The 20331-nt window shown below is 40.1% G+C and overlaps 2 protein-coding genes across 2 annotated transcripts; one reads left to right on the top strand and one right to left on the bottom strand.

The window, feature by feature from the left end:
* The first annotated feature begins 94 nt into the window (after nucleotides 1–94).
* Nucleotides 95–12610, top strand: LOC120779898. Its single transcript, XM_040112247.1, has 2 exons — nucleotides 95–166; nucleotides 11726–12610. Exon 2 carries the CDS (start codon nucleotides 11732–11734, stop codon nucleotides 12353–12355), a length of 624 nt encoding a protein of 207 aa, XP_039968181.1. The 5' UTR covers nucleotides 95–166; nucleotides 11726–11731; the 3' UTR covers nucleotides 12356–12610.
* Nucleotides 12611–18333: 5723 nt separating this feature from the next.
* Nucleotides 18334–20331, bottom strand: LOC120779841 (cyclin-dependent kinase inhibitor 1C-like). The gene is made up of 3 exons (XM_040112204.1): nucleotides 20296–20331; nucleotides 18728–18963; nucleotides 18334–18553 (listed from the first exon to the last, which is right to left on the bottom strand). The coding sequence occupies exons 1-3, from the start codon at nucleotides 20329–20331 to the stop codon at nucleotides 18334–18336; spliced, it is 492 nt and encodes a 163-aa protein (XP_039968138.1).

A 20331-nucleotide genomic window follows, 5' to 3' on the forward strand; every position in this document is an offset into this window, starting at 1 on the left:
CTGACACTCAACACACCTGCATCATACACCACACACGAGGACATCGGATATAATTAACAAAAGGGACCGACGGACGGCGACCGGCACTTTTTGTTCTTCAACCGCGCGCATACACGCATCAAGCATCACGCATCACATCCACGCTCGCTATAAGTTCCCAACAAAAGTGAGTGTTGGTAGACGTGAGTATTAAGCGTACCGAGCTTTCTATATGGTCCTTCGAGCCGTACCGGACGGCACTTGTGATAAAAAACATAAAATCTTAAAAAAAAAAAAAAAAAAATTTTGGTGACAGTAACGCGACGGTAACGCGATAACCAAATCATTAAAAACCAAACTAACAAAAAAAGTGGTAACGTGGCAAAGTTAACAAGGGAAAAAACATGTTCTAAACGAAAGTGACGTGACACAGCTAACAAAAAAAAAAGGGGTAAAAGAAAGTGACGTGACACAGTTAACAAAGAAAGAAACAAGTGGTGAGGTGAAACAGTTAACACAAAAAAAAAAAAAAACAAAGTTCTAAAAGTTGTCAAAAGACAACGGTGGTGAAGTGACACAGTTAGCAAAAAAACAAAAAAACAAAAAAAGAAGTCAAAAGACAACGGTGGTGAGTGAGGTAACACAGATAGCAAAAACAAAAAAAAAAATACTAAAGTGGTCAAAAGACAACGGTGGTGCGGTGACACAGTTAAAAAAAAAAAACATATATACATATATAGACATATATACATATGTATGTACATACACATATGTATATCCATATACATATGTACATACATAACTATATTACGTGTGCATAAGTGCTGTAACAAACTAACGAAGTGTGGTGGCAAAGTGCAGTGATCAAATAACATATACATACAATACACATACATATGTATGTAAAGAGTAAGTGTTTTCAAATCTAACCCAAAGCGAAAAAAAAAACCGAAAACGAAAACCAAAAAAAAAGTGTGGTGACAAAAAGTGCAGTGAAGAAAGAGAAAGCAGAGTAAAATAATAATTACACCTGCGATATATATGCATATGTATGTACATATAAAGTGATAGTGCAGTGACATAACCTACGAACAAAAGGAGAAAAATTCATACAAAACACGAGCACAGCTACAGCGCCAACAACAACAGGCAACCCACAAGCACAGGCACACGCACAAGGCCCACACATACATACATACACACGTAAACTCCTACTATCCCCAAAAGCCCCTGGAGGAAAGCAAAGTGAGTGTATCGTTCCTTTCAATTTTTTATGTTATACACATGTACCTATGTATGTACATATGTATGATTTAATTTCACAAAATTAAATTTACGGCTTGACCAAAATTCCGGTCAAAAAAGTAGTGAGAACCGTTACCAGGCTGTTTTCGGTAATTCGGTAATCGGTATATTTTCCGGTAGAAACCGAGAAACCGCAAACAAAGCAGTTTGGTACTGCATATAGCGGATTATTCATTGCCGGTAAATGCTTACTGTTGTGTTATAACACAAAAACTATTCCCAAAAAAAAAAAAAAAAACAATAAAGTATTCAAGTATTCACTTGCAGAATTTTCCAGCAATACCCTACGGCCATCATAAGAAAAAAAAAACAAAAAAAGACATGCGCAAATAAAATTCTATTTCATACATACATACATATATGTCGCTTATACCACTATAACATACGAAGAGCATAACTTGCTCTTTCTCTCAAATCAATATACATATTTCAAATACATACATATGTATATATACATTCATACATATATCTACAATTAAAAATTATTAAATTCTTCTTTCGCGGCTTCTTACCACTGCGAACATATGTAGTATATACATGTACATGTATAAGTATATGCGGCGCAATATAAAAATATATATATAGAAAAACGATCAATAGAAGCTTCAATAGACCCCAAGCAAGTAGCCACAATAATTCAAATAGAAACTTTTTTAAAAATCAATCGTTCTCTTCCGAACAATATAAACAAACGTCATGCGAACTGTGCAGAGGAGGTCACAAATTAAAATTGTGCGAAAAATTCAAAAAAATGAATGTTAGCGATCGAAACAATTTCGTAAGAACGAAAAAATTATGTACCAACTGTCTGTCACATGCGCATACGCTTAAAGATTGCGAAAGCAAATTTAATTGCGTTTAGTGCCATAAAAGACATCATTCAATGTTACATATAACACATTTTTCCAGCTCACCCCCAAACAATGCAAACGTAAAACGAGCAACAGGATTAGTTGCCACAACAAATTCTGAAAACTGCCAAGAAGCACCATGCTGCTCAAAGGCCATGAAAACCCAAACGCTACATAGCGAAAACCACAGTAGGGTACTATTACCCACAGCAGTTGTCTCCATCGAACACCGAGGAGAACCGTTTAAACTCAGAACATTAATAGACCAAGGATCACAGCGATCATTTATAGCGTCTAGGGCACAAAACAGGCTACAGTTACCAACAAAACTGGCCAACTTTGAAATCACGGGAATGGGCGGAAGAGTTGTTCAAAACTCAAATAAAATCTGCCTCATTACCCTCTTTTCCCCCAAAGCGGATAAGCGCATACAAGCAGAAGCTATTGTCTTACCGCAATTAACCAACATGCTACCAAGCTATCATATAAATAGCAAGCATTGGCAAAAGGTTTCACACCTTAAGTTAGCAGACCCCAACTGCAACACTCCCGCTCAAATAGATCTTCTATTAGGCAGCGATCTCATACCATAAATTATTCTCGAAGGTATTAAGAAAATTACCAAAACACTTCTGGCGCAAAATACCATTTTCGGATGGGTCCTAAGCGGACTAGTTGCGGAACCAGTTACATCATTAACAACTCAATTTGAGGAAGTCTCAAATGAGTACCTCAATTCACAATTGAGAAAGTTTTGGGAACTAGAAGAACTCCCCCCATATCAGTCACAACCCTGAAGATCAGTATTGTGAGGATTTTTACAAAGCCACAACTACTAGATCAGAAAACAGTCGGTACGTCGTACGATTACCACTTAAGCAACAATTTCCTAACACACTCGCCTTAGGTCACTCTCGCACCTCTGCAATTCAGCAGTTTCTAAGTATGGAAAGAAACCTACTTAAAAAAGGCGAACTCAAATCTGAATATGATGGTGTGTTAGAAGAATACCTCCATTTGGATCACATGGAGGAAGTAACCCCAGGGGAGAAAATCGTCAACGGCAAATACTACTCCTTTTATCTGCCACATCACGCAGTAGTGAAGCCAGACAAAAAAACAACAAAAGTAAGAGTTGTTTTTAATGCCTCGAAAACCACTAGTTCAGGGAATTCCCTAAATGATATCCTATTTACGGGACCCACACTCCAACCAGATTTAATGCTTCTGATATTAAACTGGCGTATATTCAAATACGTTTTCAATGGGGACGTTGAAAAAATGTATCGGCAAATAGTCGTACATAAAGACGACCAAGATTTTCAACGTATTATGTTCGAAGATCCCCCACCAGTCCTTTACGCGACTTCAAACTAAAAACAGTTACATTTGGCGTTAACTGTGCACCATATCTAGCCATTCGAACACTCCACGAATTGGCAGACAACACAAAGTCAGAATTTCCTCTGGCAACTGAAGTGTTGAAAACTCAAACGTATGTAGACGATATTCTGTCTGGAAGTCAAACTCTTCCACAAGCATACGAGGCCTTATCACAGGTAATAAAAGCCCTCAATTCCGCAGGGTTTCCATTAAAAAAGATTACGGCAAATCACCCAAATATAATCAAAATATTCCAAACGAAAATTTGTTGGACACTAATTTCCTTATATTCGAAAAGGAAAGTACAACAAAAACACTAGGCATCCAATGGAATGCGATATCGGACCAGTTCTCATACACGACAGAGTCCATATCCGCATTATCAGCCATAACGAAAAGACAGATTTTATCCTCGGTGGCAAAACTTTTCGACCCCGCAGGATGGCTTTCGCCAATAATGATCCAAGCGAAAATCTTAATACAAGAGCTATGGCTAGATGGAACCGACTGGGACGAACAAGTGAAACCTCTTCGCTTAGAAAAATGGTCCCAGTTCGCAAACAATCTGAATGATATTTCTCAGATACAAATTCCACGATGGGTAAACTACTCCCCCGAACACAAAGTCGAATTACATGGCTTTTGTGACGCCTCAGAAAAGGCATACTGCGCTACTATCTATGTGCGCACGCAAAGTGACACCACGACCACAAGCCACTTATTAGTAGCAAAAGCTAAGGTGGCACCTTTAAAAACTATAAGTCTCCCACGACTTCAGTTATGTGGCGCACTACTACTGTCAAAATTAGTAGCCATGGTGCAAATGCATTTAAATATGACAAAATGCAAACTATATATGTGGTCTGATTCTGAAATTGTACTAGCCTGGTTGGAAAAACCACCACATGCATGGAAGACGTATATTTCTAACCGAACGTCTCAAATACTTGACCTAGTGGGATCAGCCACTTGGCGTCACGTAGCCAGTGCTGACAATCCTGCCGATCTAGGTACATGAGGGTGCAAGCCACTGCACCTTGCCACCACCACCCTCTGGTGGAATGGCCCCCGATGGTTGATAGAATCTCCTGACTCTTGGCCACAATCCCCCATGCGCAACATTATCGCACCAGAAGATCGAAAAATCGCCACCTTTCACACAATATTGGATGAGGCCGACATCCTTGAACGATTTTCATCGTTTCCAAGAGCTCTCAGAGTAGTAGCTTATATGTTCAAATTTATAGAACAACTCAAAAGCAAAGTGAAGGGATCACATAATTTCCCATGCAACACAGTGGCGCACCTAGAGTTACAAAAGGCAAAGGTCGCACTAATAACATATACACAAACGCGCTATTTCAGCCGCGATATATCGCTACTAAGAGAATCGAAGCCAATTGATAAAAAGAGCTCACTCTTACTCCTCAACCCATTTCTGGACACGAAAGGTCTGCTTCGTGCCAATGGTCGGCTTGCTAATTCGAGCCTGACATACAGTGAACGCCACCCCATAATAATTCCAGAGAGGTCACCATTTACCACATTATTCCTCCATTACATCCACATCTTAATGCTACACGCCGAACATCGTCTCATGCAACAGATGGTACGCCAGGAGTATTATATCCCCCGTCTTAAGCCGCAAATCAAGAAGTGCATCTTCACGTGCAAGATTTGCACTATGCACAAGCAGAAGATGCGAACGCAGATTATGGCAGCACTTCCACCGGAACGCTGCAATTTCGCTCTGCCTTTCACCACAACAGGTGTTGATTTTGCTGGGCCTTTCCAGGTAAAGGCGTCCATGTTAAGGTCTCCCACTCTCATGAAAGGATATGTGGCTGTCTTTGTATGTTTCACGACAAAGGCAGTACACCTTGAGCTGTGTAGTAATCTGACGACGGAGGCTTTTCTCGCGGCATTTGCTCGCTTCGTCGCTCGCCGTGGCTACCCATCAAAAATCATGAGCGATAATGGCAAAACCTTTATCGGAGCTCAACGAGCCACAGAAAAGCAATTTGTGGATTTTTTAAAACAAGTGTCATCCGACATCGTACAAAAGTACGCCCCTCAAGGTATCAATTGGCAATTTATACCCCCAAGCGCTCCTCATATGGGCGGTTTATGGGAATCAGCTGTAAAAAGCTTCAAATCCCATTTCAAACGGGTAGCTGGAAATTATAAATTCAATTACGAAGAGTTCACGACGTTATTAAATCGAATTGAAGCCGTTCTCAATTCACGGCCACTCACAGTACTATCGCAAGACCCCTCGGATCTCACCGCCTTAACTCCAGGGCATTTTCTAAAGGGAGCACCCATCCTGGCCATTCCTGAGCCAGGCGTGGAGTCGCTATCCCTATTAAATCGATGGGAACGAATTAAGATTCTCCATCATGATTTCAGTCGCCGATGGAAGAACGAGTACATAAAGGATCTCCACAAAAGATACCGCTGGAAGACTCCTGAACAAGCGCCTAAACTTGGAGACTGTGTCCTCATTCACGATGATTGTCTACCCCCCACCGAGTGGCGGCTTGGCCGCATAGAAAAGCTATATTATGGCTACGACAGTCACATACGAGTACGAGTCGTGGATCTCCGTACGCAAAACGGAACACTAACTAGACCGCTCGTGAAGCTGTGCTTTCTGCCAACTTCCGATGATCGCGAATCCGAACACCTCATAAATAAACCGGTATTATCGCTACACAATAAACGAACCAAATGAAACCAATAAAACACGAGAACGTACGCAACTAACAACCCGTTAAAAAATAACAACCGTCCGAAAATAACAAACCGTAAATAAAGATAACAAACCGTAAAGAAAACTAACAAAAAATGGTCGATCAATACGACGACCCATTCATGCCACATATCGTGGCACGATGGCTCATATCTCACTGTACGATAAATTTATAACACAATCACCGTCGAACTGTCATCGTAACCGGTTGCTTTTCGCTCTGTGCTTATTGAGTTTGTTAAAACGGTATAACGGTTTGTTCTGCGTTTATATTACGCTCGTGATTTGTTTGTGAATTAATTTTTTATCGTTTTATATCTTTTCAATCACTTAATTTCTTAATTTGTTAAACTAAAATTCGCGTTTACTATGGCCCCTGGGGCCACCAAATTAGGGGATAATAGGTTTTCCCTATTATCTCCAATAATGAAAAAGAAAAGAAAAAAACCAAATCCGATCCCGTTAGACCAATTTCCAGAATTACCAGTCTCAAACACGGATGATCCAAAATTTTTGGTCATGTCATCGCTGGACGACAACAAGCCACTTAATTCGTTATCATGCTTCGCTACGTATAAAGGTATTCAAGCAATCAGTAAGGAAGTAAGTAAAGTTACTGAGCTACGTGATGGTAGCCTACTGCTCTTTGTAAATAACAACAAAACAGCTAGCAAATTTCTTTCTGCAAAAATTTTACCTGGCGGAGGTCATATCAATGTCAAGCTTCATAATACTTTGAATACGGTTAAAGGCACCATATACGCCCCATTCCTGAATAACTTATCAGAAGAAGATATTGTTGATGGTCTTAAGGAGCAGGGTGTTTCTGCTGTACATAAGTTTTCACGAATTGCTGACGGCTCCCGTAATTCTACGGGTGTAGTTTTATTAACTTTTGATAAATACGAACTTCCTGAAAGAATTGATGTTGCCTGGAGGAACCTCACTGTCCGTCCGTATTACCCTAATCCTATGCGTTGTAAGCAATGTCAATTAATTGGCCACACAGCAAAATACTGCCGTAATTCACCTTCTTGTGTCTCATACAACCTCCCTTCCGATCATACCCCACCTACTGAATGTAAGAGAATAATGTGTGCAAATTGCTCGGGCGACCACCCGGCATCATCTAATACTTGCCCTAAATATCAACAATCCAAAGAAATATTAAAAATTAAAACTATTTATAAATGTAGTATGCGTGAAGCTGTTACCAAGTATAAAATTCAATTTTCTCATACAACTTCTAATGCAAACTCTTTTGCCTCTATAGCTAAAATTTCTAACAATACTAATCAAATCAATAATGAAACAACACTTAATAACAAATCCAACAATCCTACCAAAACTAATCTAACAACAACTACAGACATCAATTCATCTAAACAATCCCTTCCAACCCATCCTACCTCCTCTTCTGTCACTTCTCCTTCCCCTCTCTTTTCCCCTTTATCCATCTCTGACTCTCCTCTCAATATCCTTTCCTCCTGTCCTATCGCCACCCTCCCCCACCCTCTCCTGCTCGCAAGATCCTCTTGCATTACCCAATTTTCCTTCTTACAATGAAGACATTTAGTTTAAATAAAATATTCGTAGCTTAACTTTTTTTCTTTTATAAGTTTACATATGATATGATTTACACTTCTTCAATGGAACATTAACGGTTATGTTAATAATTATATTAATTTAGAGTTACTTATGGGATCGTACAATCCATCTATTATCCTGTTGAATGAAACTCACCTATCTTATAATGCCTCAGCTTTTACCCCTAGGGCTTATGTGGGATATTTTATTAATCTCCCACATAGCACCACCAACAAGCAGGGAGTTGCCATCCTAGTTAAAAGAAATCTACCTCACGTATTACTTCCCATACCCCTTTCAATTTTTTCTTCTGTAGCTATTGAGATCCTCGCCCCCTATAAAATTTCAATCATCTGTGCTTATTCCCCTCCTGATCAATCATTTTCTACTACTGAATTTTTAAATCTTATTCCTTCCGGTTCAAATCCTTTTATCTTGTGTGGTGACTTCAATGCTTGGAGTCCCCTTTGGGGCTCTGCTTCGGCTAACTCCAAGGGACGTAGCATTGAGGATGCCTTACTAAGACCCAACTGCATTGTTCCCATTTTTCCACTCACTCTACCTTCACTAATATTGATCTTTCCATATGTTCTGCCTCCCTCTCCTAAAAATATCCTGGTGTTGTATTGATGATCTCCATGGCAGTGATCATTTTCCCATCCTTTCCAAAATATCTACTTCTCGCCCTCATTCATTTTTTAAGCCCAGGATTCGGTTTAAAACTGATTCGGCTGATTGGGATAGGTTTGAAGAAGCCTGTTTTTCGCATTCACGTTATTTCCCCTTTTCTTCCAATATAAATCAAGAGGCTTCTAGAATCCAAAAAATTATACGTTCTGCTTCTAACTATTCTTTTCCCCTTTCTTCTTCTAAACCAGTCAAGCTTGCTCCTCTTTGGTGGAATAATGAGCTTTCTGCACTAAGAAATCTGAAACAGATCGCATGGCATCAATTTAAACGTTTACGTTCTAGTGCAAACTTAATAGCTTACAAAAAATCCAATGCACTTTTTCGCCATAAAGCTAAGGCTGCTAAGGTTCATTGTTTCCAAGAATTTACGAATAATATCACTTCTTCTTCGGATTCTAGAAAAATCTGGACTGATATGAAAAGACTGGCTGGTTTATCACCTTCTTCTCCTATCACTTATTTAAATACTCCTCGGGGCACTCTACTATATCCCAAAGATATAGCCTTAGAGTTTGCCACCCACTTTTCCAATATTTCTTTGGACTCCAATTTCTCTTCTGATTTTTCCTCTAGTAAACTTTCTTCTCTTTGCTCTCCTTACCTTCCTCCTTCCACCTTATCTCAATCAGCTGAATATTTAGATGCCGATATATCTGAACTTGATTTTAATTTAGCCCTCTCGTCAGTCAAGGGCAAAACTCCTGGCATTGATAAAATCTCTTACCTTATCATCAAGCACCTTCCTCCATTCCTTATATCCCGTCTAGTCAAACTTTACAATAGTATTTTTCTCAGTGGCAACTACCCTGTCCTCTGGAAGACTAGCGCGATTATTCCTATTTTAAAACCTGGTAAACCTCCTGGTGTGGTCAGCAGTTATCGTCCCATTTCCCTTCTTCCTTGCCTTGGTAAATTGATTGAAAAGATTATTGCTACTAGACTCGCCTGGTATGCTCAATCTAATAATCTCATTTCGCACAACCAAGTTGCGTTCAGAGGGCAGGGTACGTTGGATGCTCTCCTGCACCTTGATCACTTTATCTCTGATACTCTGTCCCACAAAAATCATGTTTCTATTCTTTCTTTAAGATTTCCTAAAAGCATTTGACAGGATTGGGATTCATGTAGTGTTAAGACAGCTTAGTAGGTGGAGAGTGGGTTCTCGTATTTTTAACTTTGTCAAATCTTTCCTATCCAACCGTAAATTAAGTGTTATCATATCCAATGTTTCATCCTCTGTTCTACCATTGAATAATGGTACCCCACAAGGGTCACCGCTCTCGGTGATCCTATTTACCTATTGCATTTGATGAAATCAGTACCATTCTATCAGATTTTGTTACTATCCGGCATCAGACATGCTGATATTGATTTAATTTTATTCTCAAAAACTTCAAATTTGACTTCAGTAACAATTACTTTCTCTGAAATTTTATTGCGTCTTTCTCGTTGGTCCTCTACTTCAGGCACATCAATATCTTTTCCTAAATCGAAACTTTTTCATATTTGTAAAAAACATCAATGTACTATCCCAACGCTCACATTTGATAATACAAACATTTTGTGTACAGATAGTATTAAGTTCCTTGGTATTGTATTAGACTCTAAGTATACATTTAAGAAACATTGTCAGTATATAAGAGAAAAGACTTTTTGTTAATTTAAATATTATTAAATACCTCTCATGTAAGCGCTCACTCATCGGCTCGGCTTTACTGGTCAACGTCACTAAAACCCTCATCTCATCTGTAATTAATTATGGCTTGGAAATTTATGGACATCATTCTAAGAATCATCTAAAGATGCTTGCTGCGCCTATCATTCTTCCAGTTCGTTGTTCTCTTCAAGTGTTTCCAACATCGCCAATTAAAAACATACTGACGGAAGCTGGCCTACCTTCTCTAAAAGATGCAGTGGAAGATAGCTTAAATAAGCTTTATTCAAAACTCATACTCAGCACGAACTTTACTATAAAAAAGGACTTTCAATCATCACTTTGCAGAAAGAGGTCTCCTAAAATACCGTCTTCTATTTTTAAAAGTGCTTTGTTTGCTAAAACCAATGAGTTGCCGCTTAAAATATTGCTGCCTTGCAGTAAATATATTCCACCGTGGAAAGTAAATGAATCTTCTTTCATTAGTGATCTTACTTTTCTTCGCAAATCCATCACTCCAAGCACTGTGTATAAATCTCGATTTTTGGAATTATCTGCGCACTTCAAATCTTTTGGTTGGAAGTTTATATATACTGATGGCTCCAAATCGTCGCATACATCTTTTGCTGTAGTTGATGATAACCAACAAAGAATATCGTATGGTTTATTATTTCCATTTTGTTCAATTTTTACCGCTGAAGCTACGGGTATTCTCAAAGCTGTCCAGTATGCCCAACAAAACCTTGGTAAATTCATCATCTGTACAGATAGTCTATCGTGTTTTCAAGCTTTAAAAAACCGCAGTAACTACAATGACGTCATTATTGGCATTAGATCGCTGTTGTTTTCGTTAGCACATAGACTAAAAATAATGTGGATACCCGGTCACTCTGGAATCATTGGAAATACTTTTGCGGACTCGGTGGCTAAGGAGGTGTGCATCACTCCAACAACTACATCTGCCTTGTTTGTTAAGAGTGATATAAAACGGCTTATTATTCAACAAAGATCCACTAAATTGGCGCTTGATTGGATGAATTACAGACACCACTACTCTAGAATAAATTCAAATCGTATCAAACCATCCCTTTCCGTCATCGCTTTCATCTAATTATATCATTCCATATATCAGACTTCGCATTGGCCACTCCATTATCACACACGCTCACATACTAAATGGCACTCAGATCAACCAATGCCCATTTTGTGATTCAGATTTAAATCTATTGCATCTTCTGCAACATTGTCCAGCACTTCAAACTCATAGACTGTCAAACTTCAATAATACTGATCCAATAATTTTATTGATGGATCCCTCAAGCAACAACATTTCGAAAATCTACAACTTTTTGAAAGACAGCGACCTTCTTCGACGCATATAACATAACCAGTCGGCCGATAGCCCATGATGCTAGTGCTGCGTATTTTCTTAAGTTTGTATAATAATTGTATTATTATGTAAGCTTTTATAAAATAAAATAAAATAAATAAATAAATTTATAACAAATAATCTTCTCTATACAGATTACTATGGAGGTAGATACGCCAGTTACAACCACGCCGACCGCTCGGGCTACCAATGCGCCACGTACCGGGCCCTCACCAGCGCCCCGAACTGTGGTTGCAACAACGTCGGCAACTGCACCGGAAACCACGCCGCCCCCTGTACCGGCAACCGCGCCTGCAGCGGTCCTTCAAGCCGCACCTCGCGGTGGCACTCGGCCACCATCACACCCATCACGGACGTTGGAGACCCTAAGGTGCCCCATCTGCCGGCGCCCACATCGCCTGCACCACTGTGGCATATTTCGGGGTATGCGACCCGTGCAACGGCAGCAAGTTGCCCAGGCCCACGGGCACTGCCGGAATTGCCTGTCACATACACATGTGACTGCAGCGTGTGAGCCACGAGGGCTGTGCCAAATATGCCACAGCCCGCATCACACGCTGCTTCATCGTAGCGCAGCACGTGAATTGACTCGACCAGCCATCCAGCACGGCCGCATACCCCGATTCCAACCCGCATCTCGTGGCGCACCCCAGCGGAGCGGAACTTCATTGCGGCGTCGACAGCCTGGGCCACCACCTCGTCGGTCTACGGGGCTGAGCAGCGTTGTGGCAACGCTGCAACAGTTGCAGCGTCTTTTGGGCTAAACCATCGTTTAGGGGGGCCTGGATGGTTAAATGAGCTTCTGCGCCCCCCTCTAATTCTAACACAACACACCACATCTTCACACCATCCATATCATCCACACATCATACTCAACAGATCTACATACACCATATTCATCATCCACACCTCACACTCAACACACCTGCATCATACACCACACACGAGGACATCGGACATAATTAACAAAAGGGACCGACGGACGGAGACCGGCACTTTTTCGTTCTCTATCCGTGCGCATATACGCTACAATCGCGATCGCCTTTTCATCATTTCCATTTTGTTTTTTCGATTCAAAAAGGTGAGTGCCGGTTGTGTTGACAGTATTTTATATAACCACAATTAATAAAGAAGAACACTCATCCTCACTGGCTGACGTTAAAATCATCCATAATAAGTACGTTATTCAAGTATCAAAAATCAACCACCAACGCAGAACGATATAACCAGCTATTTAACAACGCAGTAAACACTTATGAACCAGAGTGGAAAATTATCTACAGCGATGGATCAAAATCGGAGACCCACACTTCGTTTGCAGTGACAAACGACCAAGGTGTCAATATAACCGTCGGTGTTTTACCACCGTACTGCTCTATACTTACAGCTGAAGCGGCTGCGATATACATACGAAGCGGTGCTATTTATTGCACAATCTAAAGAAAAACACATCATATGCAGTGATAGCAAATCGACAATTACCGCGCTGTTGAATGATACAAATAACTCAGTACTGATCAAGAATATAAAAGATATTTTATACAAACATAAAAACATAATCAAGATCATGTGGATCCCTGGACACGCTGGTATTAGAGGTAACCAACTTGCAGACGATCGCGCCAAAAAGGCGAGTAGAGAACCAGTTTTCTCGTACGAACACGCTTTACGAGTCAAACTATAGAGACTGGATAAACTATCAACACCAATACAAGGAACACAATCCCACTGGTGTCAAGGCAAACTACCCATCCGACTGTTCCTACCAATACATACATAAAAATATTTGTGCGCCTTAGATTAGGTTACACTTAAAGAACACACAATTATCTGCTGAACAAAACGGAAAAACCTAGCTGCACACTTTGCAATCATCCAAACGACTCAGTTAACCACATCCTAAACGACTGCAATGCACTAGCACAAAAAAGGAAAACCATCTTTGGAAACAGGGAACCCTCCCGTCTACTGAAAACACCAAATATTGACAACATCAATGCTATCAACAATTTGCTTAAGATATGTAAGATAAACAACATTTAAATATTATAAACAAATAAAAACTAAGTATTAATTTTACACTTAATTTTAATTAGACATAACTATTGTAATAGATAGGCGAAGGCCCTAGAAGCCAGTGCTTAATCTCTGTGTATTAATTATTAATAATTAGTTCTCATTTAAATAAATAAATAAAAAATAAAATATTTTCATCTACTCTTTTTGTGATAATATGATTTGATTGCGATACAGGCTGCGGGGATGTGAGATCTAGTAGGCCCTTAGCAACGCGTTCACGGAATGTTCGTATTTTAATGTTTCTCTAGGCATTTACCACGGAAAGCCCAAGTAAAACTTCAATTCCCAGCTTTCGGTACCATTTTAACCCTTTGCGAAGGGCATTTGCGTATGAAGCCATTTGGTCGGAAAGATCAATGCCTGATTTCCCCTTATATTCTACCACAGCCAGTGGCTTTTCTGTTGCTCGTCCTTTAAGTCTCGCTCCTTGACTAGTTGAAGTGCGGAGTGCTCCATCTGTTATGGATACCATTATCGGGGCATGTTTCGTGGATAGCATTCTGACGTCCGTTTATCTTTCCACTTTAGAACAACTATACCATAGGGATCTTCTCTAGCCACTACTTCGCCTTTCTTTATAGGAGCAACCATAACTTCTTTTGGGAAATGTTTCTTGTTGGCACGGAGTGTACTGACTACATGTGTTTTTTGATCTGGCATTGAACGAGCCATTTCATAGCTTGTGTAAAAGTTGTCTACATATAAAGTTCGACCCTGACCTTTCAAATCAATGATCAGATCTTCGCAAACAGTATTAGCCAAACCGACTTCTCTCAATCCACTTGATGACTTTCCGGAGTATATTTTCACTGACCAGGGAATCCTTCGGTAGAGCAGAGCTTAAAAAGCTTTATACCATAAGGATGAGCTTTATTTGGTATATATTGTCGGAATAATAGTCTGCCTCGCCATGGAATAATGGTCTCATCAATTACTATGTTTTCACCTGGTACGTAAATTCTTTGGTATCTCATTTGTAGCATGTCCAATAGTGGTTTTATTGCCTATCACCTGGTATAATTGAGTTATTGTCTGAGAAGTGCATGAAACTAAGCAATAGCTGAAAGCGATTGCGTGACATTACTTTCCCCGAAATTGAAAAGTTGTAGAGCTCTTCTTTGGACCAATAGTCTTTTAAACACCCGACCTGCACCAAACCCATCCACAACATAAGGCCAAGAAACTTCTTCATTTCAAAATCTGTTGTTGGTATCCAATTTTTTTTTTCGAGAAAATCTGGTAACAGCACTTTTATTTACATATATAACTGAATATTTTCTACTTTTACACCAGTTTATAGCAAAAAATGTGCTTGGCACCCGGGGAAGGTTTTCGTCAAAACCCCTTGGCTCAATGTGTTAAAGGCGTACTACTGTTTTTCACTTATTTATGGTTCTGAAATAAGCTTTTTATGCTCACTTATAAAATACGTTAAACAAGTTCAAAAATCCATCGATGTTTCGATACATCGATGTTTCAATTGCCGATGTTTTTGATTTCGATGTTGTTTGAAGAAACATCGATACATCGAACCATCGATGTTTTATTTCACGATGTTTGCATCCCTAATTGTGGCACGGCAGTGTTGGTTAGAAATCGGTTAAAACACTGTCGGGGTATGTCGACGTAAGGGGCCGATGGCGAATAATTAAAAGTAATTCGTTTAAGTGTGAACGTTATAAAATTCGAGTTTAATATTCAATTGTGTATATATAAATATATGGGTGTGTGTGTGTTATCAATAATGGTTAATTGTATTAATTTGTAGATCAATGTAATTCTAGGTTAATTAATTCAAGTGTTGTAACCTGCTGTGGATTTTAATTCCTTTATCCTGTGTTGTTGTTGTTGATCGAACTTTTTATAATGATGAACTTCACTTAGTTTTGTTGAGGAAAAGGTATAAAAATGTTTTCTTTTGTGGCGGGATGACACACTTTCACTTTCCGTGTTCACTGTATCGTAATAAACTTTACTTAATTTTGTTCTCCGTGTTCACATATCGCTGCTGTGTTGGCGGGATAATATGCCTTACTTAAGAAAAAACGCGGTAATATCGTCTTCTTTTGTTTCTCCTTCTGTTTTGCTGAGTGAAGTTGGGGCGGTTGATATTCCTCTGCATTACGCCTCTATTACTTTATGTAATTTGTGGTAGTAATGCAGAGGAGTATTTGCTTGGATTAAACAACCACCAGTGGCGCAACTAGACCGTTCGAGGCCCGTGGCAAATTCATCGAATGGGCCCCCTGCCCTCCCACTTCCCCATTATATAAAGAAGCTGAACCAACAACAATAGTATTTTTTATTTTATAATATTTATTTATACACTTTTATTTGTAAGAGTTAACTAATAAATCACTACGTGAAGTAAGTACATACTTTATATATATATATATATATTTATAATTATAATTTCTTGATTTTCTAATTATTCACTTTTATTTAAGGGTGCCTAATTTAAAGTACATATTGAACTGAAATCACAATTTTATTTTAAGTACACAATTTTAATTATTAAAATTCCTTTCTTCGGACTTTCTGTTCAGCAAAAGTGCCATAGAATTTTCGATGGATAGAATAACCAAATTGCTTAACCTTTCTTGTCCCATAGAATTTCTTAAATAAGTTTTTATCCATTTCAGTTTTGAAAATGATCGCTCGGCACTAGCCGTAGTTACAGGAATGGTGAGAAATAACAGAAATGCAGTGCACACTTCAGGAAAGCTTGAAGATATAAAATGATTCTTTATTATTAATAAGTTAGCAAGTTCTCTTATAGAAGATGATCTTTCTATTTCGTGTTTAAAAGAGGATCGAAAACTGTGAATTTCTTTGGAAAACGACATAGATATATCTTTTTTTATATAAATGGACAAATGCTAAAGCTTTTTCCAATAAATCAGTATCATTCAAGTTTTGCAAAGTGGCAGGCTGCAAGACACTAAAATTGGAAACAATTTCATTCATTCCAAGGAAACGCGATCTAAGTTGATTAATGATGATGTCTAATACACGATAGAATACGTTCACTTTAAACAAGCTTTCAGGATCTTGGAGACGTTCATCCTCACAAATTTCATCAAAATGACGTTTCACTTTTCTCTGACGAGTTTTATGAAATTCAGGGTTTATAGACCATTTAACTGCAATACTATTTGCTTCCGTTTTTATTATTATTAAATCTTCAAATTCATGTCGATACTTTTCAAGTTCTTCTAGACAGACTTCCAAACGATTTGAAGCATTTGAAAGATCGATAGCTTTAGATTGAAGTGCTTTAGAAGCCGCGTTTATGGTTTGTAAGACTTTGCAATGGAAAACCAGCAACATAATAAAATTGTAGTTCTCTACCTTCTTCTTTAGCAAGATAGCTTCATTTCTTTCATCTGATTTGGAATTTGATAAAATGGTTTTTGTTCGCGCTTTTTGAACATCAACAAATCGAACCTTTAAAGCAAACATGGCATCAAAGCGTCCTGCCCATCTAGTTGAATTCATTGTTTATAATGTTACTGAATTTGATGATACAACGGTTTCTCCTTTTTTATTGTCAGATATAAAACTAGATAATATATTCCATCGTCTAATACTATGGCCAAAAAATTATAAATTTGTTACACAGTTTCGAATAATGTTTGTATTTCTATGACCTCTTTTACTGCATCATTTACTACCAAGTTTAAATTATGAGCAGCACAATGGACATACACTGCATTTGGCTCTATATCTCTTATGAGTTTTTGAACTCCGCCATAAGTACCTTTCATGGTATTAGCTCCATCGTATCCTTGTCCACGGCACTTATTCAGAAAAGTACTTTTGTCATTTATGGATTTTATTATCTGCTTGGACATTGCTAAGGCAATTTGATCCTTAACCTCATGAAATCCTAAAAATTACTCTTTAATTACGAGCGCCTTTGGAGTTCCATTTTCATCTTTCTCGATTACACAGTAACGGTAAAGTTCACACAATTGATCTGTTTTGGAAATATCTTGAGTAGTATCAAACAAAATGGAATAAAACGGTGCGGTGACTATTTCATTTACCAGAGCATTTTCCACTTTTTGAACCAGAACAGCAATGAGCTCATTTTGTATTTTTGGACTTAAGTATTTAATCTGGCCCTTAGGTTTGCTTAGCAACTCTTGTAAAATAGGATCGTATTTGGCTAATAACTCAACAAAACTCAAAAAATTACCTTTTGGACCAGAATCGTTGCCATATACCGTTTCTTTATGGCCACGAAAAGCTAAATTACATTTTGAAAGTGTCATAGTAATATATATGTGGTCCTTCGAGGGACATAGAAAACTCGGTACGCTTAATACTCACGTCTACCGACACTCACCTTTGTTGGGAACTTGTAGCGAACGTGGATGTGATGCGTGATGCTTGATGCGTGTATGCGCGCGGTTGAAGAACAAAAAAGTGCCGGTCGCCGTCCGTCGGTCCCTTTTGTTAATTATGTCCGATGTCCTCGTGTGTGGTGTATGATGCAGGTGTGTTGAGTGTGAGGTGTGGATGATGAATATGGTGTATGTAGATGTGTTGAGTATGATGTGTGGATGATATGGATGGTGTGAAGATGTGGTGTGTTGTGTTAGAATTAGAGGGGGGCGCAGAAGCTCATTTAACCATCCAGGCCCCCCTAAACGATGGTTTAGCCCAAAAGACGCTGCAACTGTTGCAGCGTTGCCACAACGCTGCTCAGCCCCGTAGACCGACGAGGTGGTGGCCCAGGCTGTCGACGCCGCAATGAAGTTCCGCTCCGCTGGGGTGCGCCACGAGATGCGGGTTGGATTCGGGGTATGCGGCCGCGATGGATGGCTGTCCGAGTCAATTCACGTGCTGCGCTACGATGTAGCAGCGTGTGATGCGGGCTGTGGCATATTTGGCACAGCCCTCGTGACTCACACGCTGCAGTCACATGTGTATGTGACAGGCAGTTCCGGCAATGCCCGTGGGCCTGGGCAACTTGCTGCCGTTGCACGGAATGCATACCCCGAAATATACCACAGTGGTGCAGGCGATGTGGGCGCCGGCAGATGGGGCACCTTAGGGTCTCCAACGTCCGTGATGGGTGTGATGGTGGCCGAGTGCCACCGCGAGGTGCGGCTTGAAGGGCCGCTGCAGGCGCGGTTGCCGGTACAGGGGGCGGCGTGGTTGCCGGTGCAGTTGCCGACGTTGTTGCAACCACAGTTCGGGGCGCTGGTGAGGGCCCGGTACGTGGCGCATTGGTAGCCCGAGCGGTCGGCGTGGTTGTAACTGGCGTATCTACCTCCATAGTAATCTGTATAGAGAAGATTATTTGTTATAAATTTATCGTACAGTGAGATATGAGCCATCGTGCCACGATATGTGGCATGAATGGGTCGTCGTATTGATCGACCATTTTTTGTTAGTTTTCTTTACGGTTTGTTATCTTTATTTACGGTTTGTTATTTTCGGACGGTTGTTATTTTTTAACGGGTTGTTAGTTGCGTACTTTCTCGTGTTTTATTGGTTTCATTTGGTTCGTTTATTGTGTAGCGATAATACCGGTTTATTTATGAGGTGTTCGGATTCGCGATCATCGGAAGTTGGCAGAAAGCATAGCTTCACGAGCGGTCGGGTTAGTGTTCCGTTTTGCGTACGGAGATCCACGACTCGTATGTGACCGTCGGAGCCATAATGTAGCTTTTCTATGCGGCCAAGCCGCCACTCGGTGGGGGGTAGACAATCATCGTGAATGAGGACACAGTCTCCAAGTTTAGGCGCTTGTTCAGGAGTCTTCCAGCGGTATCTTTGTGGAGATCCTTTATGTACTCGTTCTTCCATCGGCGACTGAAATCATGATGGAGAATCTTAATTCGTTCCCATCGATTTAATAGGGAGAGCGACTCCACGCCTGGCTCAGGAATGGCCAGGATGGGTGCTCCCTTTAGAAAATGCCCTGGAGTTAAGGCGGTGAGATCAGAGGGGTCTTGCGATAGTACTGTGAGTGGCCGTGAATTGAGAACGGCTTTAATTCGATTTAATAACGTCGTGAACTCTTCGTAATTGAATTTATAATTTCCAGCTACCCGTTTGAAATGGAATTTGAAGCTTTTTACAGCTCATTCCCATAAACCGCCCATATGAGGAGCGCTTGGGGGTATAAATTGCCAATTGATACCTTGAGGGGCGTACTTTTGTACGATGTCGGATGACACTTGTTTAAAAAAATCCACAAATTGCTTTTCTGTGGCTCGTTGAGCTCCGATAAAGGTTTTGCCATTATCGCTCATGATTTTTGATGGGTAGCCACGTCGAGCGACGAAGCGAGCAAATGCCGCGAGAAAAGCCTCCGTCGTCAGATTACTACACAGCTCAAGGTGTACTGCCTTTGTCGTGAAACATACAAAGACAGCCACATATCCTTTCATGAGAGTGGGAGACCTTAACATGGACGCCTTTACCTGGAAAGGCCCAGCAAAATCAACACCTGTTGTGGTGAAAGGCAGAGCGAAATTGCAGCGTTCCGGTGGAAGTGCTGCCATAATCTGCGTTCGCATCTTCTGCTTGTGCATAGTGCAAATCTTGCACGTGAAGATGCACTTCTTGATTTGCGGCTTAAGACGGGGATATAATACTCCTGGCGTACCATCTGTTGCATGAGACGATGTTCGGCGTGTAGCAT

The sequence above is a fragment of the Bactrocera tryoni genome, unplaced genomic scaffold (assembly GCF_016617805.1).
Source record: "Bactrocera tryoni isolate S06 unplaced genomic scaffold, CSIRO_BtryS06_freeze2 scaffold_11, whole genome shotgun sequence".
Classification (NCBI taxonomy): Eukaryota; Metazoa; Arthropoda; class Insecta; order Diptera; family Tephritidae; genus Bactrocera; species Bactrocera tryoni.